The 22,339-nt window shown below is 39.4% G+C and overlaps 2 protein-coding genes and 1 non-coding gene across 4 annotated transcripts; 2 read left to right on the top strand and 1 right to left on the bottom strand.

Moving 5' to 3' along the window:
- The first annotated feature begins 16,070 nt into the window (after positions 1-16,070).
- On the top strand, positions 16,071-17,629 carry LOC107277250 (geranylgeranyl transferase type-2 subunit beta 1). 2 transcript variants are annotated; one of them, XM_066305176.1, is made up of 4 exons: positions 16,071-16,246; positions 16,340-16,507; positions 16,613-16,720; positions 16,865-17,629. In XM_066305176.1, exons 1-4 carry the CDS (start codon positions 16,190-16,192, stop codon positions 17,000-17,002), a joined length of 471 nt encoding a protein of 156 aa, XP_066161273.1. In that variant the 5' UTR covers positions 16,071-16,189; the 3' UTR covers positions 17,003-17,629. The 2 variants fall into 2 exon arrangements, with proteins under 2 accessions (XP_066161273.1, XP_015616266.1); XM_015760780.3 differs by having other exon boundaries at positions 16,337-16,507.
- Positions 17,630-19,042: 1,413 nt separating this feature from the next.
- On the top strand, positions 19,043-19,736 carry LOC107275901 (uncharacterized). The gene is made up of 2 exons (XR_010737818.1): positions 19,043-19,168; positions 19,306-19,736. It is a non-coding gene; the product is annotated as an uncharacterized protein (transcript).
- Positions 19,737-20,239: 503 nt separating this feature from the next.
- On the bottom strand, positions 20,240-21,633 carry LOC112936993 (TPD1 protein homolog 1). The gene is made up of 2 exons (XM_026021681.1): positions 21,573-21,633; positions 20,240-20,556 (listed from the first exon to the last, which is right to left on the bottom strand). Exons 1-2 carry the CDS (start codon positions 21,631-21,633, stop codon positions 20,240-20,242), a joined length of 378 nt encoding a protein of 125 aa, XP_025877466.1.
- Positions 21,634-22,339: the final 706 nt, after the last annotated feature.

Here is a 22,339-nt window from a genome sequence, read left to right as displayed (position 1 = left end):
ATTGTATTCATTCAGCATGTAGGAATGTACGCTATTGCAAGCAGAATGGATATTAGTATGTTACAAGTGCAAACTGGCTGAAGGAATATTGTTACCATTCCCTTGATTTGTTTTTGTTTTTTTGGGTTTTCTTTCACCATTTTTAGCTAATTGTTCCCTCATGCAAAATCTTGTACCACACAAGGTAGGGGCAGAAGAAGGCCCCTATGCACTTTAGGTACAAGATTGAGTACTGAATCAGGGTGGACCAAAGATCGAATTGCCTTTTCAAGTACCCATTTTATATATACACCTAATGTGCTTTTTTGGTTTATTTTGATGAAGTAGTACGTTGAGATTTAATACTTTGAAACCAAAAATATATATATACAATATGTGACAAACTTGGCGCCTAGCTTGACACATATATCTGATCTACTGATAAGTTCCTGTAGTGTTGAAATTTGAAAAACAACACAAGTGAAGGAGACTCAGGAAAACATTAATTCTCCATATGTGAATACATGAGGAAGAGGCCACGATCATAAGTGAGGAGAATGCCGTAGTATACTAGGGGACTTAACAATCTATGGTACTCCTTCCGTTTCATATTATAAGACTTTTTAGCATTGTCCACATTCATATATATGTTAATGAATCTAGATGTCTAGATTCATTAACATATATATGAATATGTGCAATGCTAGAAAGTCTTATAATATGAAATAGAAGAAGTACTATATATTCTTTGAAAAGTATAAGTACTAAGGCTGTGTTTAGTTCCCTTCAAACTTCTGAAAATTCCGTCACATCAAATGTTTGGGCACATGCATGGAGCATTAAATATGGACAAAAAAAAAACCAATTGCACAATTTGCTTGTAAATTGCGAGACAAATTTTTTGAGCCTAATTACACCATGATTTGACAATGTGGTGCTACAGTAAACATTTGCTAATGATGGATTAATTAGGCTTAATAGATTCATCTCGTAGTTTACAGGCGGAATCTGTAATTTGTTTTATTATTAATCTATGTTTAATACTTCAAATGTGCGTCCGTATACATCAAAATTTTTTTTGAGGAGGAACTAAACACGGCCTAACTCATTTTCAGAATTAATTGGATTATCCTTGGGGGTTGGGATGAATATAATGGACTAGTGATAATGTTGTCATATCCAACATCAATACACTCTAGGCAGGCAGAAACCATATAATTGAAATTAAGTTCAGTTTAGCTATGGTGTTTAAATTAAAGACACCAAATAACTCTAGTACATAGCATTGTTTATTAGAACTGAGCTATTGCTTCTAATAATGTTATGCTATATGATTAAATGCCACTTAAGTAGCACAAATAGCCAATGTTATGCAATATTGATTTTTTAAGGTGCACCAAGATTGTTTTGAACCATTTATTGTGCCTAGATCTGATGGCTAATATTAATCTTACCTCTCATGTGGTAAGAGTTCTTTATTATTATTTGAGGTCAATTAATGTCATTAATTATATTATAATAAGGAGTGAAGTAATGTTTCCTTATTTAAAATACTATAGATTTAGTTTTGTTAACCATATGTACTACTCCATCTGTTTCACAATGTAAGTCATTTTAGCATTTTCCATATTCATATTGATGTTAATGAATCTAGACATATATATCTATCTAGATTCATTAACATCAATTTGAATATGGAAAATACTAGAATGACTTACATTATGAAACGGAGGAAGTATTAATATTGAAACTTTAAATCAATTAATTTAAAGTTTAGAGTGTCATGACTGTAAAAAATCAATATAATCAAGTTATACATTCTTTTTAGAATTTAGAGAATAATTCATACATTTTCTTTGAGGTCAGACACCTCCAATTTAGCTTGACACACTATACAATAGAGGCTTCAAATACTATCATTTTTTTTCTCCATATTCGAACAAAACATAATTCATATTACTTTGAATATTTAGAAGTAACCATAATTTAGAATAATTAAAAAAAATCAAATAACTGTGTTTCAAACAATTTCAAATAACATGCATGCCTGCATACATCATTTAAAAGCTTGCATGCATGCATGCTGGACAAAAGTTAGTAATTAAATGGTACGCATATGTGCTAATTATGTGCTGGACAAGAGTTGAATTATTTCTGTTGAATAAAATAAAAAATAATCAATGCCTAAGATTACATCAAAGCTTTTACCTACTTAAGAGGTAAGCTGAAGCACCGAAAAAAAACTCATGTAACATGTATATCTAAAGCATTTTTCAACTTTAGTTCCCTAAATAATATCTAATAACACAAATATGACATCGCATATATAATTATATATGTGTTCGTCCGAAAAAACCATCGTATATATAGGTACCCGTGCAAAAAAGTTCTCAACCATTGTTCTGCATTTACTTTGTAGTATCATTCTTTTATCCTGATAGCCAACACCTTATTTTTGCAATTGATAAAATCCATCGAACAATGTTTGTTGCTTTGCGAAAAAACGTAACCTGGCATAGATAGATCTTGCAGGGTATATATATGATATATATCACTAGTGGAGAAAGTGTTTTTCCTCCCGGTTGGCAACCGGGAGTAGCAATCCGGGACTAAAGATACTCATCTTTAGTCCCGGGTGAAATAACCGGGACTAAAAATCTATCTTTACTCCCGGTTGGTGATAACAACCGGGATTAAAGATAGTGATGCCAGCGCTAGTACCGGCCACTGTTTTTTTTATTATTTTCTCCCAAATCGAGTTGGAACTGCACAAATCTCTTCCAAATCAACCAAATCAAGTTGCTCCCTATATCCCCAAATCAAAATCAAAGTATCATCACAAACATAGATTCACATCACAAATTCTCAAGAAACAATACATCAAGAAATACATCACAGATTATACATCACATATCCAATGAATCACAACTTCTAAAAATTCTCAGATCCATCACAAATTCTTAAGAAAAAAAAATTGAGTTGCCGCCGGCCAGCTGCCGCGCGCCACGCCGCTGCCCTCCCATCCGCGCGGCCCGCCAGCTCCAGCCGCCCTCCCATTCGCCGCCGCCCGTCCTCCCTCCGCGCGGCCCGGCGCGCCAGCCGCCGCCGCCGCCCGGACTCGGCCACCGGCTGCCCGCCAGCGCGGCTACGCCGCCGCCCTCCCATCCACGCAGCCCGCCAGCTCCAGCCGCCCTCCCATCCGCCGCTGCCCGCCCGCCCTCCGCGCGGCCCGGCGCGCCAGCCGCCGCCGCCCGCCCGCCCTCCGCGCGGCCCGGCGCGCCAACCGCCGCCGCCGCTCGGACTCGGCCGCCGCCCGCCCGGCCTCCCTCCGCGCGGCCGGCCACGCCAGCCGCCGCCGCTCGGACTTGGTCACCTAGAGAGGATGAGGCGGGGAGGGGGAGGAGAGGTGAAGGGGGAGGAAGAAGGGGATAGGAGAGGGGAGACTTCTGAGACGATGGAGATATCTAGGCTGGCTGTTAATTTAATGCAAAGAGGGGGAGAGGAAGGGGCAGGGGGATAAGATTGATGACGACGACTGTGGACTGACAGGCGCGCGGCTTGGGGTAAAGTTTAGTCCCGGTTGGTATAAACAACCGGGACTAAAAATCTATTTTTAGTCCCGGTTGTTTATACCAACCGGGACTAAAAATAATTGGGGCCCTGACTCGTCCGGACAATTTTTTGAACTGGGACTAAAAATGATCTTTAGTCCTGGTTGGTGTTACCAACCGGGACTACTGATCAAAAAGTTTTTAACCGGGACTAAAAATGATCTTTAGTCCCGGTTTAAATAGGAACCGGGACTATTGTGGATTTTAGACGACCGACCAAAGATGGTTTCTCTAGTAGTGTATATATTCTTGCTTGTATATATATTCCCTTTGCCCCTAGCTTTCTCATCATCATCAACAACACAAACTTTTGGCAGTTGGCATCATATATCGATAAAATTCCTAGTAGCTAGTCAAGCAGGTGTGGGCACTGTATGGCTACAAGCTAGCTAGCAATGGTTCTTGATCGATCAAACTAATACTTTAATTTGCATATGCATTTGTTTGCAGTGGATAATTGGATATGTATGCATGCATTGTGGCACCTTTCTTTTTTCTCTGTCGTGTGTTCCATCTTTGATTGTTTCCATATTTTCGCTACTGCTATCTGTTTGGCAGCAACTATGTACTGTACCTGGGTCGTTGCTGGAGAAAGAGAAAGAAAGAGGTGCATCCAAGGCATTATTGTAATGCAGGCACAGAGGTACTGTACCATTGCCTTTGGCATCTGCTATTTACACCAACGATATCATGCATGCATGGTGGCAGTAAAGTTCTCTGCATTTTTTTTGGAGCTACTTGCATGCATATGGCTGGTCGAAACCGTTGAGGACTTACTTTGGATTGAAGGATTTTGAAGAAATCAAATTTTTAGGAATTTTTCCTTAACTTGATTGTTTGGAACATTGGATTGGAGGTAATAAAATTCCTTTGCATTCAATTCTATAGCTTAATTCCATAGGAAATTTACACATAAGCTCAAACCTCATTTTATTTTTTTTCCTTTCATAAGTCAAATGCATGTGTTGTATCTTTGTCTCTCTTCTCTCTCTAGATCCCATCAAAATTGCTATGTTTTTTCCTTCCTGTGAGCCATCCAAATATATTCTCTTTCAAATTCTTGTGTTTTAAATTCCTATAGGTTTCTTTAACATGTGATATTCCAATCCCGTGTTTTTCTTATTCCTGTGTTTTTGAAATCTTGTATTCCAAAGGAACCCTGATCGAATGTATATATCTAGCTATTGCAAAACAATGGGTATGTGTAGCTTCATCACTTTAATTACTGATTACTACTCATAGGGGAAGGAGGAAATATGGGTACACATTGTAGATAATCTCTCTCTATTTTTTTTCAGGGAAACAAGAGTTTCCTCAATTTCAGAAAAAAAAAACTTGGTGGTTCTTATGCATGCCTAAGCTTTTTTTTTTGGTGAGTTAGATATATCTTTAGGTGATGCTATGTTCTATACACTCATCCCCCTCATCAAGGTATATTTGTGCCAACATATCTGTAAAAACGTTTGTGTTGTTTGCAATATGTTTTTATTAAGAAAAAACATCATTTAATTTAGATATGTGTGAATTTAAGTATTTTCTATTGATGTTCATGCATGTATACTATTCAATTTTAATTATATTGAAAATATTACTTTTAACTCTAGAATTAATATTTATTTGGCATGTGTAACACACAAGCATGTTGGTAGTTGTAGATGAAAAAGTATGTAACAATACAATGGACCTACTGTGGCATATCCCACATATAATCACAATTATATATGTATAAAATTCCCAATATCGAATTGGATAATAATTATGTTTCGAATTGGACAATTCTATGTATATTAACCTACTTGATCTCCAATTCTCTTTAATTTTGTTTTCACTTTTCTAAATTTAGATTCATAAGAAAATATATAGATTAATAATCCTAATTCCAGAACCAATTAATTCACTCTCGAAATCCACGGTAAACAACAAGCCAGAATATTATAAACATCCTAAAAGGATGATTAATAATAAACCAATAATAATCCACTATGACTATGGCCCTATTCTTTTCTCCAACCAAAACTGGATACTCCCTCCACCCCAAAATATAAGAGATTTTGGGTAGATTTGGCTCTTCCTAGGACAATGATCTTCCTAGGTCAATGATACTGTCTGTCCAGATTTATTGTTCTAGGAAGAGTCACATCCACCTAAAATTCCTTATATTTTGGGACGGGTGGAGCAAAATTTTGGATACTCGTGGCATGCTTTTCAAATTGCTAAACGGTACGTTTTGTGCGAAAACTATGAAAAGTGCTCTAAAATATCAAATTAATCTGTTTTTCAAGTTTGTAATAATTAAACTCAATTAATCATACGTTAATACCACCTCATTTTGTGTAAAACACTTAATTTTCATCTTTATCTTTATTTTCAGGAGAAAAGAACACCACCTATGTTGCAAATTGAAAAGGCATTAAATTACTACATTGTTTTTGATTTTGATGGTAGTCATGCAAGCTGTATTTATTGGAACCACTGTTGGTATTAACTTTTGCAAGGGAATTCTACTATGACAAGGGTAAGTGAGTATGTAGCCCTTCTCTGTAGTCTGTACTGGGTGGTCCATGCTACATTACATACAGTACACTAGTGCTGCCAACATAATGGAGGGTAGAGGTAGCCATGTTCTTGTGACAGTAGTAACAGAAGGGCGACTAGTACTGTACAGAAAGATTGGGAGAGCTACGTGCCACGTCTTATCTACAGGATATATTTATAGACTATGTTTTTACTTTTTATTTATTTATTTTGGGTTTTGTGTATGGTGTGTCCTGATCTGATCTTCACTTAAAAAAATATTTTGTGGGATGCGGGAACAATTTAAGTTACTTGTACGTTCTATTATAACTTAATTAATTAGTCCTTCAATATTTAGCACGTGTGTTATATGCTTGTGGCCAATCAAGTCAACCAGACCATTAATTTTTAGAAGTTTATATAGTTTGACATTATAAGATTTATGTTCTTGACTCGTCATGAGAAATAATTCATTCTATATAATTCACATGTTGCCAAACTATATAAATTTTTGCTATAAACATAATGATCAAAGCTAGAAATGTTTAACTTAGAGCAAACTAAAACGACTAGTATACTCCCTCCATTCCAAATTGATCTACATATAGTTTTTTTTGAGGTTATTCCTAAATGATCTACATATTTGTCACTGGTGGAGAAACCATCTTTACTCCCGGTTGAGAACCCCCCTTTAATCCCGGTTTTCCAACCGGGAGTAAGGATCCGTGACTAAAGATGTCCATCTTTAGTCCCGGTTAAAATAACCGGGACTAAAGATACATCTTTATTCCCGGTTGGTACCACCAACCGGGACTAAATAGAGGGATCTTTAGTCCCAGTTAAAATAACCGGGACTAAAGATACATCTTTATTCCCGGTTGGCACCACCAACCGGGACTAAATAGAGGGATCTTTAGTCCCGGTTGATGTTACCAACCAGGACTAAAGAGACAATAGCGGCAGTGCAGATGGTTCCTTTTTCTTTTTCTTTTTTCATTTTTATTTTCTCCCGAATCAAGTAGGTAAATCCCCAAATCTAACTAACATCCTAAATTCATATCACCAAATCCACATCACAATCATAAAGTTACTTATACACACAAATTAAATACATCACAATATCCTAAGAAATTACTCAAATACATCACAGTTCTAAACAATGAATCACAAATTTCTAACTTCTCAGTCAAATACATCACAGTGAATCATCACAAATTAAAAAAAAAGAAGCCGCTGCCGCCGCCGGTCACCACGAACGACGGGCGCGGCCCCGCCGGCCGCTGGCCACCGGGCGCGGCCCCGCCACCCGCCACGGCCGCCGCCGCCCCGAAGCCCCTCCGCTGGGTGCGACCCCGCCGGGCGCCGCCGCCCGCCGCAGCGCGCGGCCCCGCCGCCGGCCGCCCGCTGCCCGCCGTGGCCGCGGCCCCACCACCCGCCACGGCCGCCGCCGCCCTCCGCCGGGCGCGACCCCGCCGCCCGCCGCCGGCCGGCCCGCCGGATGGGAAGGGGAAGCCGGCCGGGAAGGGGAGAGAAGGGGAGGAGAGGAGGAAGGGGAGGAGTTGGAAAAGAGAGTTAGAGAGGATAGATCTGAGGAGAGGTGTGAGATTCGATATGTCTAAGTTGTAACTGTGGAGGAGAGGATAAGGGATAGGGATTATATACTACATGTTTAATTTTATTCCTGGTTGGTACTACCAACCGGGACTAAAGTGGTGATCTTTAGTCCCAGTTACTGACATCAACCGGGACTAAAGATTCTCGGCCCCCTGACATACATCTGACAGTGGATGAACCGGGACTAAAGATCAAAATTTTTATAACCGGGACAAAAACAATCTTTAGTCCCGGTTCTTTTTGGATTCGGGACTATTGTGGATTTTGTCGGACCGACCAAAGATGGTTTCTCCACCGGTGTGTGTTCATTTATTGAGTCTATTCGTTATTTTTGTATTGGAGTAAATGGACATTGATGTATGCATTCATGTACACAAGTATTTATATCTTGATTTGCTATTGGCTAGGAAATATTGAGGATGGTGCATGTATTGAGTTTTTTTTGCTAGAGTAAATATAGTATGAGAGAGTTATTAGTTTTTCTTGGTCTTGGTGTACCTATGAAATATGTAGATCAATTTGGAATGGAGAGAGTATAATTTTTAATTCAAGACCATAATTTTACAAGTTGTATTTTTGAAAAAAAAAACCATATCATCAGGATATTTGTTTGACAAATTGAGAGCATGCATGGACATGTTTTCTCATTTTGGTACGTGAAAGAAACTTCCTCCACTTGTAGTGATCTATAGAGATAGCTCTCGTTGAATGCATGCATGCTTGCTTGTGCGTGTACGTTGCATGGGAACGAACGGTGGAAATGTCTTCTTGAGGAGGTCATGTGGTGTGTGATGCGTTTTGATGTGTGTGTCATTCATTGCCTACCTACAACTCCCTCTCAGTCTCATATTTAGTTCATTTTTAGCTCCATTTATTATCTTAAAATAGGTTCATTTTAAGTAATCATTGTATTAATTATAGTTTGTGAAAATAAGGAATAATTGTATTGGGAATAGATAAAGCGATAAATAATTGTATTGGGATTTGATAAAAGTAGAGATATTTTAGTCTTTTTCTTTTGTATTGATATGTGTGTGATGGATGAAAAATAAGCTTATTTTGGGATGGAGGTGTTATGTGTTTGCTTGCAAGTGAATACTCCTACTCAGCTTGGAGTACTTTGCTAGTTCATGCAAAACTAACTAATTAAAATCAATTGAGATAAAAAAAATGTATATATCTTATACATATACTTCGTCTGCAGACTGCCTCTGACTGTCTTAATTATTTGATTGTTTCTTCCTGCTTGTGCTTATTTCATTGGAAATGCCCCTTGGTGTCCATTTTCAACTTTGATGTGCATATATTGTTTGCATTAATTGTTCATTTTTATATGAAATCAGCATCATAAGGTTTTTCTAGAATTTTTTCTTGTATTATATATGCATTATATCTCCGGAAAGGATTTTAGAGGCCAGGTTGCATGAGTGACCTGTCCTCATGCCTCTTGTGAGGATGGTAACTATAGCATGGTGCCACCTTGAATTTTGATAAAAAACAACTTTTAACATTCCAAAATATCTCGAAAGGAATGTATATAAGTTATTGGTAGATTTGTTGTTAGTGGCTTTGTTATATATATATATATATATATTATTCAAAAACTTTTCCATACAACTGGACAGAGGAAAAAGGGACAATCTTTTCTTTAATTGCAGCCACAAGTACGCATAGGCAGAGACCAAGTACTTTACTATGGGCTTGTTTGCTTGCTTCCATCTTAATTAGTACTCGGCACGCTTGAGGCAGTGGTGAAGCCAAGATTTTCATAATGGGTGTTCATGTACTTTCAACTTAAGTGGTGTGCATGCATGGTTAGAAAACACATTAATACACATTAAGTGATAAGTTAACAAATTAAGTAGCTATTTCAGTAGTATATATTTATGGAAGTTCAAATCTGATAACACAAATAGCTCTTTTTACTCTCCTGGATGGCTAGACTTCTTATTGGAGAGTATATAATAGACTATACACTTATGTAAGTGAAAGTAGATATACAACTACTTCAAAAGGTATAGATTTGTGGATGTTCAAATATGATAGGTGCATTTTTTCTCACTCCCTTATATAGCTAGACTTCTTATTAAATATAAATATTATTTACCCGCTAGTAGTAATGGTGTATAATTGAACTTGTGCAAAAAAAAAATATTGGGCTTATAGTTGTACCATGCTATCTCGCTACTGGCACAAGGAATGTGAAACGTTCTGAGGGTGTTTGGTTGTTTGTATCTCCAATGAAGCCAAACTAGAAGCATGGATTCCCTCCATGGCCTAACCTGGCAGAACACCAGATTCCTAGCTTCACTCGCAAGCTGCACTAGATCCAAGGGATGTAAGTGTGGAGCATTCGCTCACTAGTCACCCCGTTGGAGCCCCGAGTGGCAAATCAGAACAAAAATTTGAGGAAGTCGCATTTGAGCATATGCATTTTGAGAAGATAGCAAATAGTAAATCCCCCTCCCCTTAACCCTCTTTCCATGGAAAACACGACAAAGAGGCAAAAGGTGCTCCTGCCAATATACTACCTCTATCCCAAAATGTTTTACGCCGTTGACTTTTTTTAAAAATGTTTGACCGTTCGTCTTATTGAAAAAAATTTAAGTAATTGTTAATTCTTTTTCTATCATTTGATTTATTGTTAAATATACTTTTATGTATACATATAGTTTTACACATATCACAAAAGTTTTTTAATAAAACGAACGGTCAAACATGTTTAAAAAAGTCAACGATGTCAAACATTTAGGAAAGGAGGGAGTACAAGTATACAACCGTCGAAAATATCATCTATATAACAATCACATAACACCAAAACCGAACAACATCGCTCATTAGCCTGGACCAATCGATCCAACCAAACAACCTCTCTCGCACACCATGCATAGCCAAACAAAACTCAATCTGAACGAGATATACGACCATACTAAGCTAGGGAGGTGCGAGCTATCAAACATACCCTATACAAATAACGATAAAAGATGACGGTTTATGCATGGATTTATATCTTTGAAATGAACATGCTACCTGACTACGTATATATAAAAATAAAATACGCATAAACATAGTAAATACACGAGTCGTATATACATTTAAGAAATCAATCGAGATACTATGGGGGAGACCGGCGCCGGACAAAGCAGTATATGCGGCTCGATCGGCAGCCAAGTTTCCCGTGACATTCAGACCATATCCCCCACACGAACGCCATAAAAGTTCAGAGATCCGTATTTAATCTGAGGCCGGTAAATTAATTGCGCGCAGTAACAACCCAAACTAACCATGGGTTAATAATTCTTACACGTACACGCTGGTTTACTTCCCCTGCAAAGCTGGTTTTTTACTGTACTTTTACTATTTCTCTGCTTGTACTATTTTTTACTACTACTCTTCTTTAATTATTTGACTGCTTTTTTTTTTTTACCACTTGACTGCTCCTGATGCTGTTCTGATCTGATCTGATCTGCGGTAACTGCAGAATCTCCGGCGGCAGATGCAGTGGCAGCGGCGACTGCCTCTTCTGTGCTTCCGTTTCTCTGCAGCTTTGCTGCATCTTCTTCTTCTCGCTTTCTTCTTTCTTTCTTCCTCCTCCTCCTCACAGTCTGTACACTGTTGCATGCATATGCATGAATGAGCTACTAGTCATGGATAGATGTGCCTCGAGATTCGTTCTCTACCTTCAGAGTACTCGTTTGATACATCAGGAGTAAATTTCAGAAAACATTACTATTTTTTTGTTACAATAATAGCGTGTAAAATTATCACAAAACTACAACTTTTACATGATATGTTGCTACAGAATATATAGGTGACAACTATAGCAGCATATCACGTAAAAGTAGTAGTTTTGTGATAATTTCCTACGCTATTGTTGTAACAAACTGAAATAGATCACTAATGTTGCAGAAACCGATGGTTTTATTGCATTTTTCTGAAAATTTTTTTAGAGAAACGAGACTGATTATATGACTAGTTAAATATTAATAACTATTATTATAAATTTTAGAAAAATGATTTGTTTGTTTTTTAAAAACTTTTATATGTATTTTTTTTAAAAAAAACGAACAGTTAGCAGTCTTATATAGTATTTAACAGTTTGGAAAACGTGCTAACTGCTAACGGGAAACAAGTCAGTTAGTTTAGAACGTGGCCTTCCTCTCAAATTAGGATCCAGTGTAGTTGCTAGTATAACTGCAACTTTAGCGGTTGTTCCAGCATCACATGATGAGAAAGCAAGGGCCCAGATCCTTGAATCATTGTAGCATCACTTCACTATTGTAACATAAAATAATTTTATACATCTTGTAGAGAATGAAAGCTCGGCAACGGAGCAGACCGGAAGAAGTAACGGATGTGAACCATTAGATCAAAATATGGATCGCAAGGTGATACGCATCAATCTCAGAAGCCAAGGGGATGATGTGTCTTCTCCAAGAAGTGAAGCTTCGTAAAATTGGAAGAGGTATAATATGGTGGCTCATGAATTAGCTCAGCTATCTAGGAGCTAGTTTAAATAGTTGTGCAGTTTGGCGGTTTGATGCCCCTCTCTGTATCAAAAATCTTATAATTGATGGCTATAATCTCCCTGGTAAAACTATAATTAAATTCACCATTTTCTCGAAAATAATTGGATCGCTCAAATTGCTTGCAGTTCTTATTTATATAGTCATAGTACCAACTACAGTTGATCTCAATCCCTTCCTCTCGGTCGAACTGTGGAGCTTAAGAGTCCCATCGGTTGGCCTAATTAGCCAAAGCAAAAAGTCAAAATTTGAATTTTTGAACTTGGTTTTGAAGTTGATTTTAAGATATCTTTAATGTAATTTCTTTTTAGCATTCTCCCTAGTAAAACTATGAATTCACCCTTTCCTCGAAAAAAATTGGATCGCTCAAATTGCTTGCAGTTCTTATTTATATAGTCACAGTCCCAACTACAGTTGATCTCAATCCCTTCCTCTCGGTGTCAAACTGTGGAGGTTAAGAGTTTCATCGGTTAGCCTAATTAGCTAAAGCAAAAGTCAAAATGTAAATTTTTTAACCTGATTTTTAAAGTTTATTTTAAGATATTTTTAATGTATTTTTTTTTAAAATTGACTTTTAAGTCGTTATGAAGCAATATATATAAATTTTATCCATCAGTTAATTTTTATTCTCTAATAATCTGTTTTGGCTTATTAAAAAATATAGGCTACTTATGAGGCTTTAATTGGCTGGTACCTCGGGATCCGTGGTCTCTCTATAGTTTGCAGATGGGTATGGAACCATGGATGTGTATCAGTGTATGTATGGCTCTACGCTGCATTGCGAAGTGCTAGTACTAGCTTGTGTTGGGACAGTTGGCAGTTGCCGGTCTAGTCGAATTAAGTTGTGTTGGGGTTAATTGTAGCCTGGTTTCGATCTTGGCATGTGTAATTGTTTACTACTACTTCCGGTTTCAGGATATAAGATGTCGTGGCTTCGATCAAAATCAAACTGCTCTAAGTTTAATTAAATTTATAGAAAAAAGTAGTAATAGTTTCAATCTAACACAAATTTATTATGAAAATATATTCAATTATTAATTTAATAAAACTAATTTAGTATTATAAATAAAATTATATTATCTATAAATTTAGTTAAATTTAAAACAGTTTAGCTTTGATAAAAGTTAAAATGTCTTATAACATGTGAAACGGAGGGTGTAGTTTTTTTTTGTCAGATTTCTTTGATGGTAGGGTAGGGTGAGGTAAGCTACGAAGTTATCGCCTGTTTTAAAATATAAAGCATTAATTCTCGGTTGTTTAAATAGAGATTAAGATCGAGTATAAAAAGATTTCAGAGCCCCTCATTGAGGAATGGTCAGGGTGAGACCGTGAGACGGTGGCTGGGATAACAAGATGATGATAAAAGTTGAATAGGGTGATTGAACGAATAAGTGGTACTCCGAAGTGATAAAAACAGCTTGTATTGTTAATCACAAAAAGTAAAAGAATAACTAGATCAAATCACAAATATTAAGATATGTATCGTTAACCATATTACCTAGAAGTCTAGAACCTAGTTTGTGTGTTTTAAATTAAGATTATTTTTGTCCCCTCTTGTTTGTCCCAAAATAAATCCAATTTTTTAAGCAATCAAATCATTGAAGTTTGTGAAATAGGCGTCAATCGGTCCTTAAAAAGGCGGCAACTAGCGAGGAGTTAACGACCGGTGGGGACAAATATATTGGGACTAGATAAAATCGGGAAGGAATAATTATATTGTGATTTAATAAAGTGGAAGGCATTTTAATTATTTTGCTTTTGGTATTGGTGAGATGGGTGAAAAATGAATTTATTTTTTAAGAGAAAATGTAGTTATTTTAGGATTTAATATGCTGTTATGGCCGTGTTTGGAAAGCTTTTGGTACTGCCAGGTGCACAACATCCACCAAACATTTTAGATTTTAGCTTAGATTCTAAGGTTTAAAGAACTATATAATTAGAATCTAAATGAACAATAATGAACTAGAAGCTCAGAGGTTAAATACACCTTCTCTAGATTTTCCTTGATCGAATACTCGCTGGGTGTTGACACCCCACGAACTACAAGCTATGAGACCATCTTATACGTTTTTCGATAAATTCTTTTTAAAAAATCTGACGGATATAAATATAGTATAATTATAATACAATTGTATTTGTAAGTTGTATATGACTACAATATTATTTGTATGTAATCTTGAAAAAATCTTGTGGTGACACACTATTTCTATTAAGCGGATGTTGTAGGGTCTGACTCCCCTCATCTGAACACGTTCTTTGATTTTTTTTTTCTTCCTTGCTTGTACAAATCTTAAATAAAATATAACAATTTAAAATTTTATAAAAGTTAAATACATATTTCTACATACTTACCCTATAATTTTATATTTATTTATTTTTCGATAAATATATAGCACAAGTGCACAACCGTAAGAAGTGGCAGACTTCACCATACCAGTCAATGTTCAAGCCCATTTCACTGTTATAGAATAGGAATAAGTTCACTATAGGTCTGATTTTGTCCCTAAACCGCAAAACCGGATAGGACGCATTCCCCAACTTATAAAACCAGTGCACATGAGGTCCTAAAGTGGTTTGGACGGTAAGTTTGGCTGACGTGACGTCTACATGGCTGGTTTGACCAAAGTTTGACTTGGTCCTTATCCTATGTGGCAGTGACGTGGACTAGAAGTAAAATGCAATTTTCTAAAAAATATGGGGCCCACATGTCAGTCAGACAAAACATCAAATTGGTGGGGCCCACATGTCAGTCGGTAAAAACATAAAAAATGATAGGGCCCACATGTCAATGGTTCCCACCTCCTCTCTATCACACGGTGGTGCCTTCTTCATTCTTTCTCCCAGCAATCCCTTCTCTCTCCTCAAGCTCTCTCGCCGGCAGGCTACCGCTGCCGCCCGGAGCTCCTCGGCCGCCGTGTTCACACGATCTGGAGCAGGTGGTTGGTGGCAGCGGTCACCGTCGCGTCCGTAGGAGGCGGCGACGGTGGTGGGAGGTCCACGGTGATGGGGCACAAGGAGACGAAGGCGGCGACGACGCAGGTGCATGGAAAGAGCTCAAGAAGGAGTAGGTGGAGGCTTCTTCCTCTGCAGGAGGGAGGGAAGAAGCGGGTTTTAGGCCGAATTGTAGTCGGCTCATTGAACATGCTGGCGAAAGAGTAATTTTAGGAAGAAACTCCAAATTGAATGCCCGGCCCGATTGTTTCTTAAAAAAAAAATCAAACGGTCATATATTCTAGTGTCATACAAGGGACATGTCAATGCCAATTGCCACCTAGAATTAAAGACCAAGCCAAACAAGCTATGTAAGCCATGTAGAGGCTATGTTAGCCGAAACCGCAGTAGTGCGCTGTGGGACTTGATTTGCACATGTTTTAAAAGTTGGGCGATGCTCTATATCCAATTTGCAGTAAGGACAAAAAGTGGACTTTCTGCATTTAACATTTAAGGCCCATCAGCTTATTGCACATTTAGGACCATTTGTAGATGGAATAAGTTCATGTGAGGTCCCTTAAGTTTACATCGAATCCGATTTTTGTCCTTGAACCCAAAACCAGATATAACCGGTCCCCGAACTACCAAAACCGGTGTAAACGAGGTCCCTCAGCGGTTTTGAAGGTGGTTTTGGCTGACGTGGCGTCTACGTGGATGGTTTGACTAGGTCTCCGTCCCACGTGGCATTGACATGGCGATGACGTGACAATTATATCTTGAAAAAATAATAAAAATCACGGGCCCACATGTCAGTCACACAAAAAAAATAATCTAAAAATAGTGAGGCTCACATGTCAGCTTTAAAATAAATAAATAAATATGGTGGGCCGCACATGTCATCTCTCTCTCCCCACTCGCGACACCGCTCTCCTCGCCGTCACCGGTTCGCTCGCCGCCGCTGCTGCCACCGCCTCGATCGCAAAGCATTTGGCCCAGCCGGCGCAGCCATGGGGGATGGAAAGGGAGCTGGCGGCGGAGAAGCACGTCCGCTACATCGTCACCATGGAGAAGGTAGGCCGCCTCTCGCTCGGATGCGAGTTGCTCGATGCAGCGGCTGATTCTGATTGGATGCTCTTCGCCGCCGCTGCTGCTGTGATGCAGAAGAAGGACTCGTTCGAGTCGCTGGTGATGGAGCACATCCGGCTCAACGGCGCGTACTGGGGCCTTACCACGCTCGACCTCCTCCACAAGCTCCACGCCGTGGAAGCCGACGAGTTTATCGAGTGGATCATGTCCTGCTACCACCCGGATTCCGGATCCGCGAGAAGGGGGGTAATTGATTGATTGATTGTTCGTGGTGATGGTCTTGGGATCCTTGAGGGAGACGTGTTCTTGACTTGATCTGTGCGTTTGGTTCTTCGGATTTGGGTGTTGCAGGTGGATTGGGGGGGAAACGTTGGGCACGACGCGCATGTCCTCTACACGCTCAGCGCCGGGCAGGTCCTGTGCCTCTTTGATCGGCTTGATGCTCTCGATGTCGATAAGGTTGCTGATTGTATCCTTCACTACTAGTAGATCTTGACTGAGGTTCATCATGCTTGTGCAAACATTAGTTTATCAATGTCCAAATGAATCTAGTCAATCCTGCAACTTTACATTGAGGCTGACTGTTTTGCATGAATTCGCAAGACACCGAGCAGAATCAGCCGCTGCATCGAGCAGTTCGCATCCGAGCGAGAGGCGGTCTACCTTCTCCACGGTGATGATGTAGCGGACGTGCTTCTCCGCCGCCAGCTCCCATCCATCCCCCATGGCTGCGCCGGCTAGGCCAGAAGCTTCGCGATGGCTGGGCGCCTGGGCCAGAGGCGGCGGCGGTGGCGGCGAGTAAACCGGCGACGACGAGAAGAGCGGTGTCGCGAACAACGGCGGGGGCCGGTGGGTGATTGGTTGGGCTGCCGCTCTGCCCAACCCTCCGCTCCTCGTCGGCCCCTTCGCCCGTGGCCTGCCGCAGCCGCCGATCCGCCGGCATGCTTCGGCCGCCATCGTCATCGTCGGCATGCTGCGGCATGATGAGGAAGAAGAGGGAGAGCCGAATGGGGAGGACATGTGGGGCCCACGTGGGCCCCACCATATTTTTTTGTGTAGCTGACATATGGGCCCCATCATTTCTAGATTATTTTTTGTGTGACTGACATGTGGGCCCATAATTTTTATTATTTTTTAGAGATATAATTGTCGCATCATCGCCACGTCAATGTCACGTGTGACGGACACCTAGTCAAACTTGCCACGTAGGCGCCATGTCAGCTAAAACCGTCTTTAGAACCGCCGAGGGATCTCGTTTGCACAGGTTTTGATAGTTGGGGGACCGGTTGTATCTGGTTTTGGGGTTAAAGGATGAAAATCGGATTTGGTGTAAAATTAAGGGATCACAGATGAACTTATTCCTTTGTAGATTCGGTCCAGCATGTAGCATATCAGCACATTGTTTATTTTTTTTTGTGTGACTGACATGTGGGCCCGTGATTTTTATTATTTTTCCAAGATATAATTGCCACGTCATCGCCACGTCAATGCCACGTGGGACGGAGACCTAGTTAAACCATACACATAGACGCCACGTTAGCCAAAACCACCTTTAAAACCAAGGAGGGACCTCGCTTACACCGGTTTTGATAGTTCGGGACCGGTTGTATCTGTTTTGGGGTTCAAGGACGAAGATTCGATGTAAAATTAAGGGACCTCACATGAACTTATTCCTTTCATATAAAATTCGACTGCGATTGGGCCCATTTAATTTTCAGGTCTAAAATGGTCCACTTTACTTGTAGGCCTACAAGGAGGTAACTTGGACCATTCAAAATCGCAAGCTCGGATATAAATATTGAGAAGACATATATAGTACCTTCCTCAACCATGGTCTCAAGTCTAAGTATTCTCCCTATACAGTAAATAGGATATACAACGTCCCTCAATTATCAACACCGTTTCCGACTTTCCGTCCCAAAATAAAATTATCAATACCGGTCCATTTTACCTCCCTGAGTTATTTCAGCTGTGGGTTCATCACGTGGTTTGACACATGATGGGTGATCCCATAGACTATATCTTCTTTCACTTTTTTGTGTATTAATTTCACATTTCTATAAAACATGCATCTTCATTTCTACAAACACCTTGTGGTGGGTTGTCTTCTCCAAAGAAGACACCTCTACGGTGCCACAACTACACTCCTTGGCCCCATCGCTCACTGAGGCGAGGATCGTGTCAAGGGCCAAAAATGTTCATGCCGTCGCTTCCCAGCACCACGAAGATGTCTGTTGTGCCACCGCTTCTTAGGCGTAAAAGTGTTTGTATAAATGCCGTAAGAGAAGGAGAAAAAAAAAGAGGACAATGAAGATGAACCCTAGTATCCATCGACACGTGTCGAATCGGACGAAACGACCATTAACATTGCTTTGGGAGACAAAATGAACCAGCATTGATAATTTAGGGAGATTGCATATCTGGTTTTGGTATTTAGGAAGATAATTCGGAGAGTGTCGAAAGTAATATTAACTTTTTTGATATCCTAATTAGCCAGACCAGCTTAGACCTAGTTTGATATTAGATTAAGATAAAAATAGTTTGGTAAATATCAAAATATTTTAAAAGCTATTGCAGCACTAGATTATCACAATTCACTGTAATAGCAAACCGAGTCTAACAATGATATGATGAATATTTAAACAGCACATACATTCCTCCCTTGATTGAGAACAAAATCCGCAATCAATCAGAAATTAGTATAGCATAAATGAGCTATCCACGCACCAGTCACCTCATAATTAATGATATATATATGTTTCCTTGTACAGGTCCATAAATAGCCGGCCAAAATGCAACAAGCCCCAATCCAAATCACATCGCATCAACTGAGAAGATCAAGAAAAATGGAGTCCAAGCTGCAGTTCATCTCTGCCTTCCTCCTCCTCTCCTGCCTCTGCAGCAGAGGTAATTATTAATCAGCAGAAAAATTTCCATTAATAATTACACGTATGATCAATGCAAATTTAAAATGATCAAAGAGAGGAAAACTTTTTTTCATTTGTTTTCTGAATTCACATGTGTGTGTGTGCGCGCGCGCGCAGGTGAGGCTTTGTGCTCGCTGTCGGACCTGGTGGTGACGCAGACCACCGTGCCGGGGCAGCAGATCGCCGGCGAGCCGGAGTACCACGTCACGGTGGAGAACCGCTGCATCTGCACGCAAACCGGCGTCAAGCTGTCCTGCGCCGGCTTCGACTCCTCCCCGACGCGCGTCGACCCCAGCATCATCCGCCACGACGGCGGCGGCGGCGGCCCGGTGACCAACGGCCGGAGCGTGTCCTTCTACTACGCCGGCAAGACGAGGGTCAGCTTCACGCCCGTCTCCTCCACCGTCTCCTGCTCGTGATCATATGATCGATCGTGAGCAGCAGCAGCTTGACATAGATCGATTGCTGATGAATAATTTCAGTTTTGTGTGTTTCTTGGTTTCTGAATTGGCGTCCATGAAATGGAACGAAATCGGTTTTGTCCTGAATCCTGATGAATTATTCGCATTTTTTTGCAGTCTATTTAATTACAGTGGTTTTATCCTGAAATTTGTCTGAGCTGAACGAAATCGTCACAGTGACCATATGCGGCTCGCAAATAAAGGTTTTGATAAATGCAAGATTATTCGCCTAAATATTAGTAAAATCGTGCATGAATTTATCCATCTCATTAGCACTTGACGGTCTTGGAGACGGGAATAATCATACATTTCCTCATTTTAAATTTATCTTTATTTAAGTACAACATAGATATAGATTGACATATAGATAAACATATATATATATATAGATAAACATATATATATATATATAGATATTGATAAGATAAAAGAAGATATAGATATTGATGGATAGATAGATAGATCGATCGATAGATGTTAAAGTCATTATAAACGTTTCGATAGAATTTAAGATTATTTGCTCAAATACAATTTAAATCCATGCATCCATAAACTTTTGTCCATATATATAATAGCTACTACTTAATTAATTAGCACTTGACGGTGGAGGAGACGGGAGTGAACTTGAACTGCGAGCTCCACGCGTAGCTGAAGGTGATGTCATGGCCCTGCACAACGGGGTCGCCGCTGTTGACTAGGCAGAGGTTGCCGCCGGCAGCCGGCCGGAGCTTGGCCGGATCGACGGCCAGGGTGGTGTCGAAGCCGTCACACGCCACCTGGACGCCGGACTGTGGGCACCCGCACATGTTGCTCACCGTCACAGCGTACTCCGGCTGCCCGTGGGCCCACCCTCCCGTCGCCGTCTGCTTCACCACGATGTTCTCCAGCGAGCAGCTGGCCGCTTCACCTGGGGATGAAAACGGTCGAAAACGATATTAATTTTATTATTTTATATATAAAACTGTATCGGTTGGAAAATTTGAAATTAATTGTTTATTAGCGACATTAGTATGAGCTGATAGAAATTAGAGAAGATGAAATTTATATGCGGCTAAAAATGATCAGAAAAGAAATTATTTTTATATTACTTTTACGGAAATGGTATCAGTAAGGTCAGAAATTTTCTTACCATTTTTTATTGGCTTGGTGTTTTATTTTTTAAAGGAGAAAAAACGTCCAGTTCACCCTAGAAGTCTTGGGTTGTTCTATTTAAACCATATATTTTACCTCCTAGAGTATGAAAACTTGCTCAAATAATCCCACTGCGTGGTTTTTTTAGGTTGTTTGCGTGGTTTTTTTTAGGTTGTTTTACCATGTAAATGATGATGTGGCAAGGGTATTGTTTTGCATGGCCTAAAGATTATTCTATTAAACACAAATTGATCCAACCTTTTTTTTTTCTCTAACTGATTGACAGGCCTAAAAATTTATATATTAGCATCAACGTATATCTTTTCCAAGCCGTTCCACTTATGAAAAAAAGGTAATCAAGTCTATCACCATGTCATTAGCCCCTCCATAGTCGATGTGGCTAAAACCACTGTGTGATGCCATCATGTTCATAGTAAAACCGCTTATAATCCTCTAGAACATTATTTGAGTTGGTTTCTACACTTGAGGGGTAGAATACACAGTTTCATACTTTAGGGGTTAACTTAACCAACTTCAACTTCAATGCTTCATAGGTGAAGTTGGACTGTTTTTATTTTAAAATAATTAAGAAAAATAACAGTTAAAGCAACTTTGAGAGAGCACAAATTAATCTACACAAAAAGCCACGAAACTACAAAATCAAGCGAGTGTCCATCTCAGTCACTCAATAATGCTAAAAGTTTATCGATCCGACCTCTACATTCGACTCGAAATGGACGCCAAAATCTAAAAAAAAAATTTCAAAAAACAGAAGCGCAAGATTTCCATTACCTCTGTTGTTAATGGAAGATAGCAAGCAGGCCAAGAAGACCATCAGTAGCTTTATCTCCATTTGGACCTTTTGTTTGCTCTCCAAAAAAATTGGACCTTTATTTTTCCGGCAGATATATGTATATGTGTGCACTGTATTGTGCATATATTGCACCTCCGGGTTAGTAATATATAGACGGCAGGATACAGATTTGCAATGTATTTATTGCTTGGATTCGCTATATGTTTATCCTAAATATATAAATCTTTTCAGGAGTAGTTTAGTAACGTACGCTTAATTAGAGGTAATTAATTAATATATAACGAATATCTCCTTAATCAAATTGATCCCTTACTTATTGAGCAATCAATCGGTTCTAGAATTCCCTCGTCTTTATTCATTTCCGTTTGCAAATTAATTTTGGGGAGTTAAATATGGTTTCTTGAAACCCTTTTGGCTTCGCTGTAAATCTTAAGCCATGTTGTTGTTGTCGATAGTAAACCTATACGTGTTGGTTAGAATTTCCGGCACCTATAGAAGTTTTTCTTCCAACAACCTGACTCCAACAACCTCTGTTCCTATGGAATGAGCAGAGGCGTAGCTAACTAGGTGACACTGTGGATAGACAAACTAAAAATTTTATCGAGATTAAAACTATAGTATTTGTGCTAGTTAATATAATAAAAATTATATAGTAGACCACCATTTTAATTGACCTATTACATGTAGATGGAACACCTTTACTCCAAATCCTAGCTACGCCACTGGGAATGAGCGTTCGTTCTTA

The sequence above is a fragment of the Oryza sativa genome, chromosome 11 (assembly GCF_034140825.1).
Source record: "Oryza sativa Japonica Group chromosome 11, ASM3414082v1".
NCBI classification, from domain to species: Eukaryota; Viridiplantae; Streptophyta; class Magnoliopsida; order Poales; family Poaceae; genus Oryza; species Oryza sativa.
Note: the sequence above shows the minus strand (reverse complement) of the source record. Positions and strands in the feature narration are given on the sequence as shown.

Coding starts and splice junctions, on each gene's coding strand:
- LOC107277250 (XM_015760780.3), top strand. CDS start 16,190: ATGGAAAGGGAGCTGGCGGCGGAGAAGCACGTCCGCTACATCGTCACC. Junction 16,247..16,336: donor ACATCGTCACCATGGAGAAG/GTAGGCCGCCTC, acceptor GCTGTGATGCAG/AAGAAGGACTCGTTCGAGTC. Junction 16,721..16,864: donor ATGCTCTCGATGTCGATAAG/GTTGCTGATTGT, acceptor TGAATTCGCAAG/ACACCGAGCAGAATCAGCCG.
- LOC112936993 (XM_026021681.1), bottom strand. CDS start 21,633: ATGGAGATAAAGCTACTGATGGTCTTCTTGGCCTGCTTGCTATCTTCC. Junction 20,557..21,572: donor ATCTTCCATTAACAACAGAG/GTAATGGAAATC, acceptor TTTCATCCCCAG/GTGAAGCGGCCAGCTGCTCG.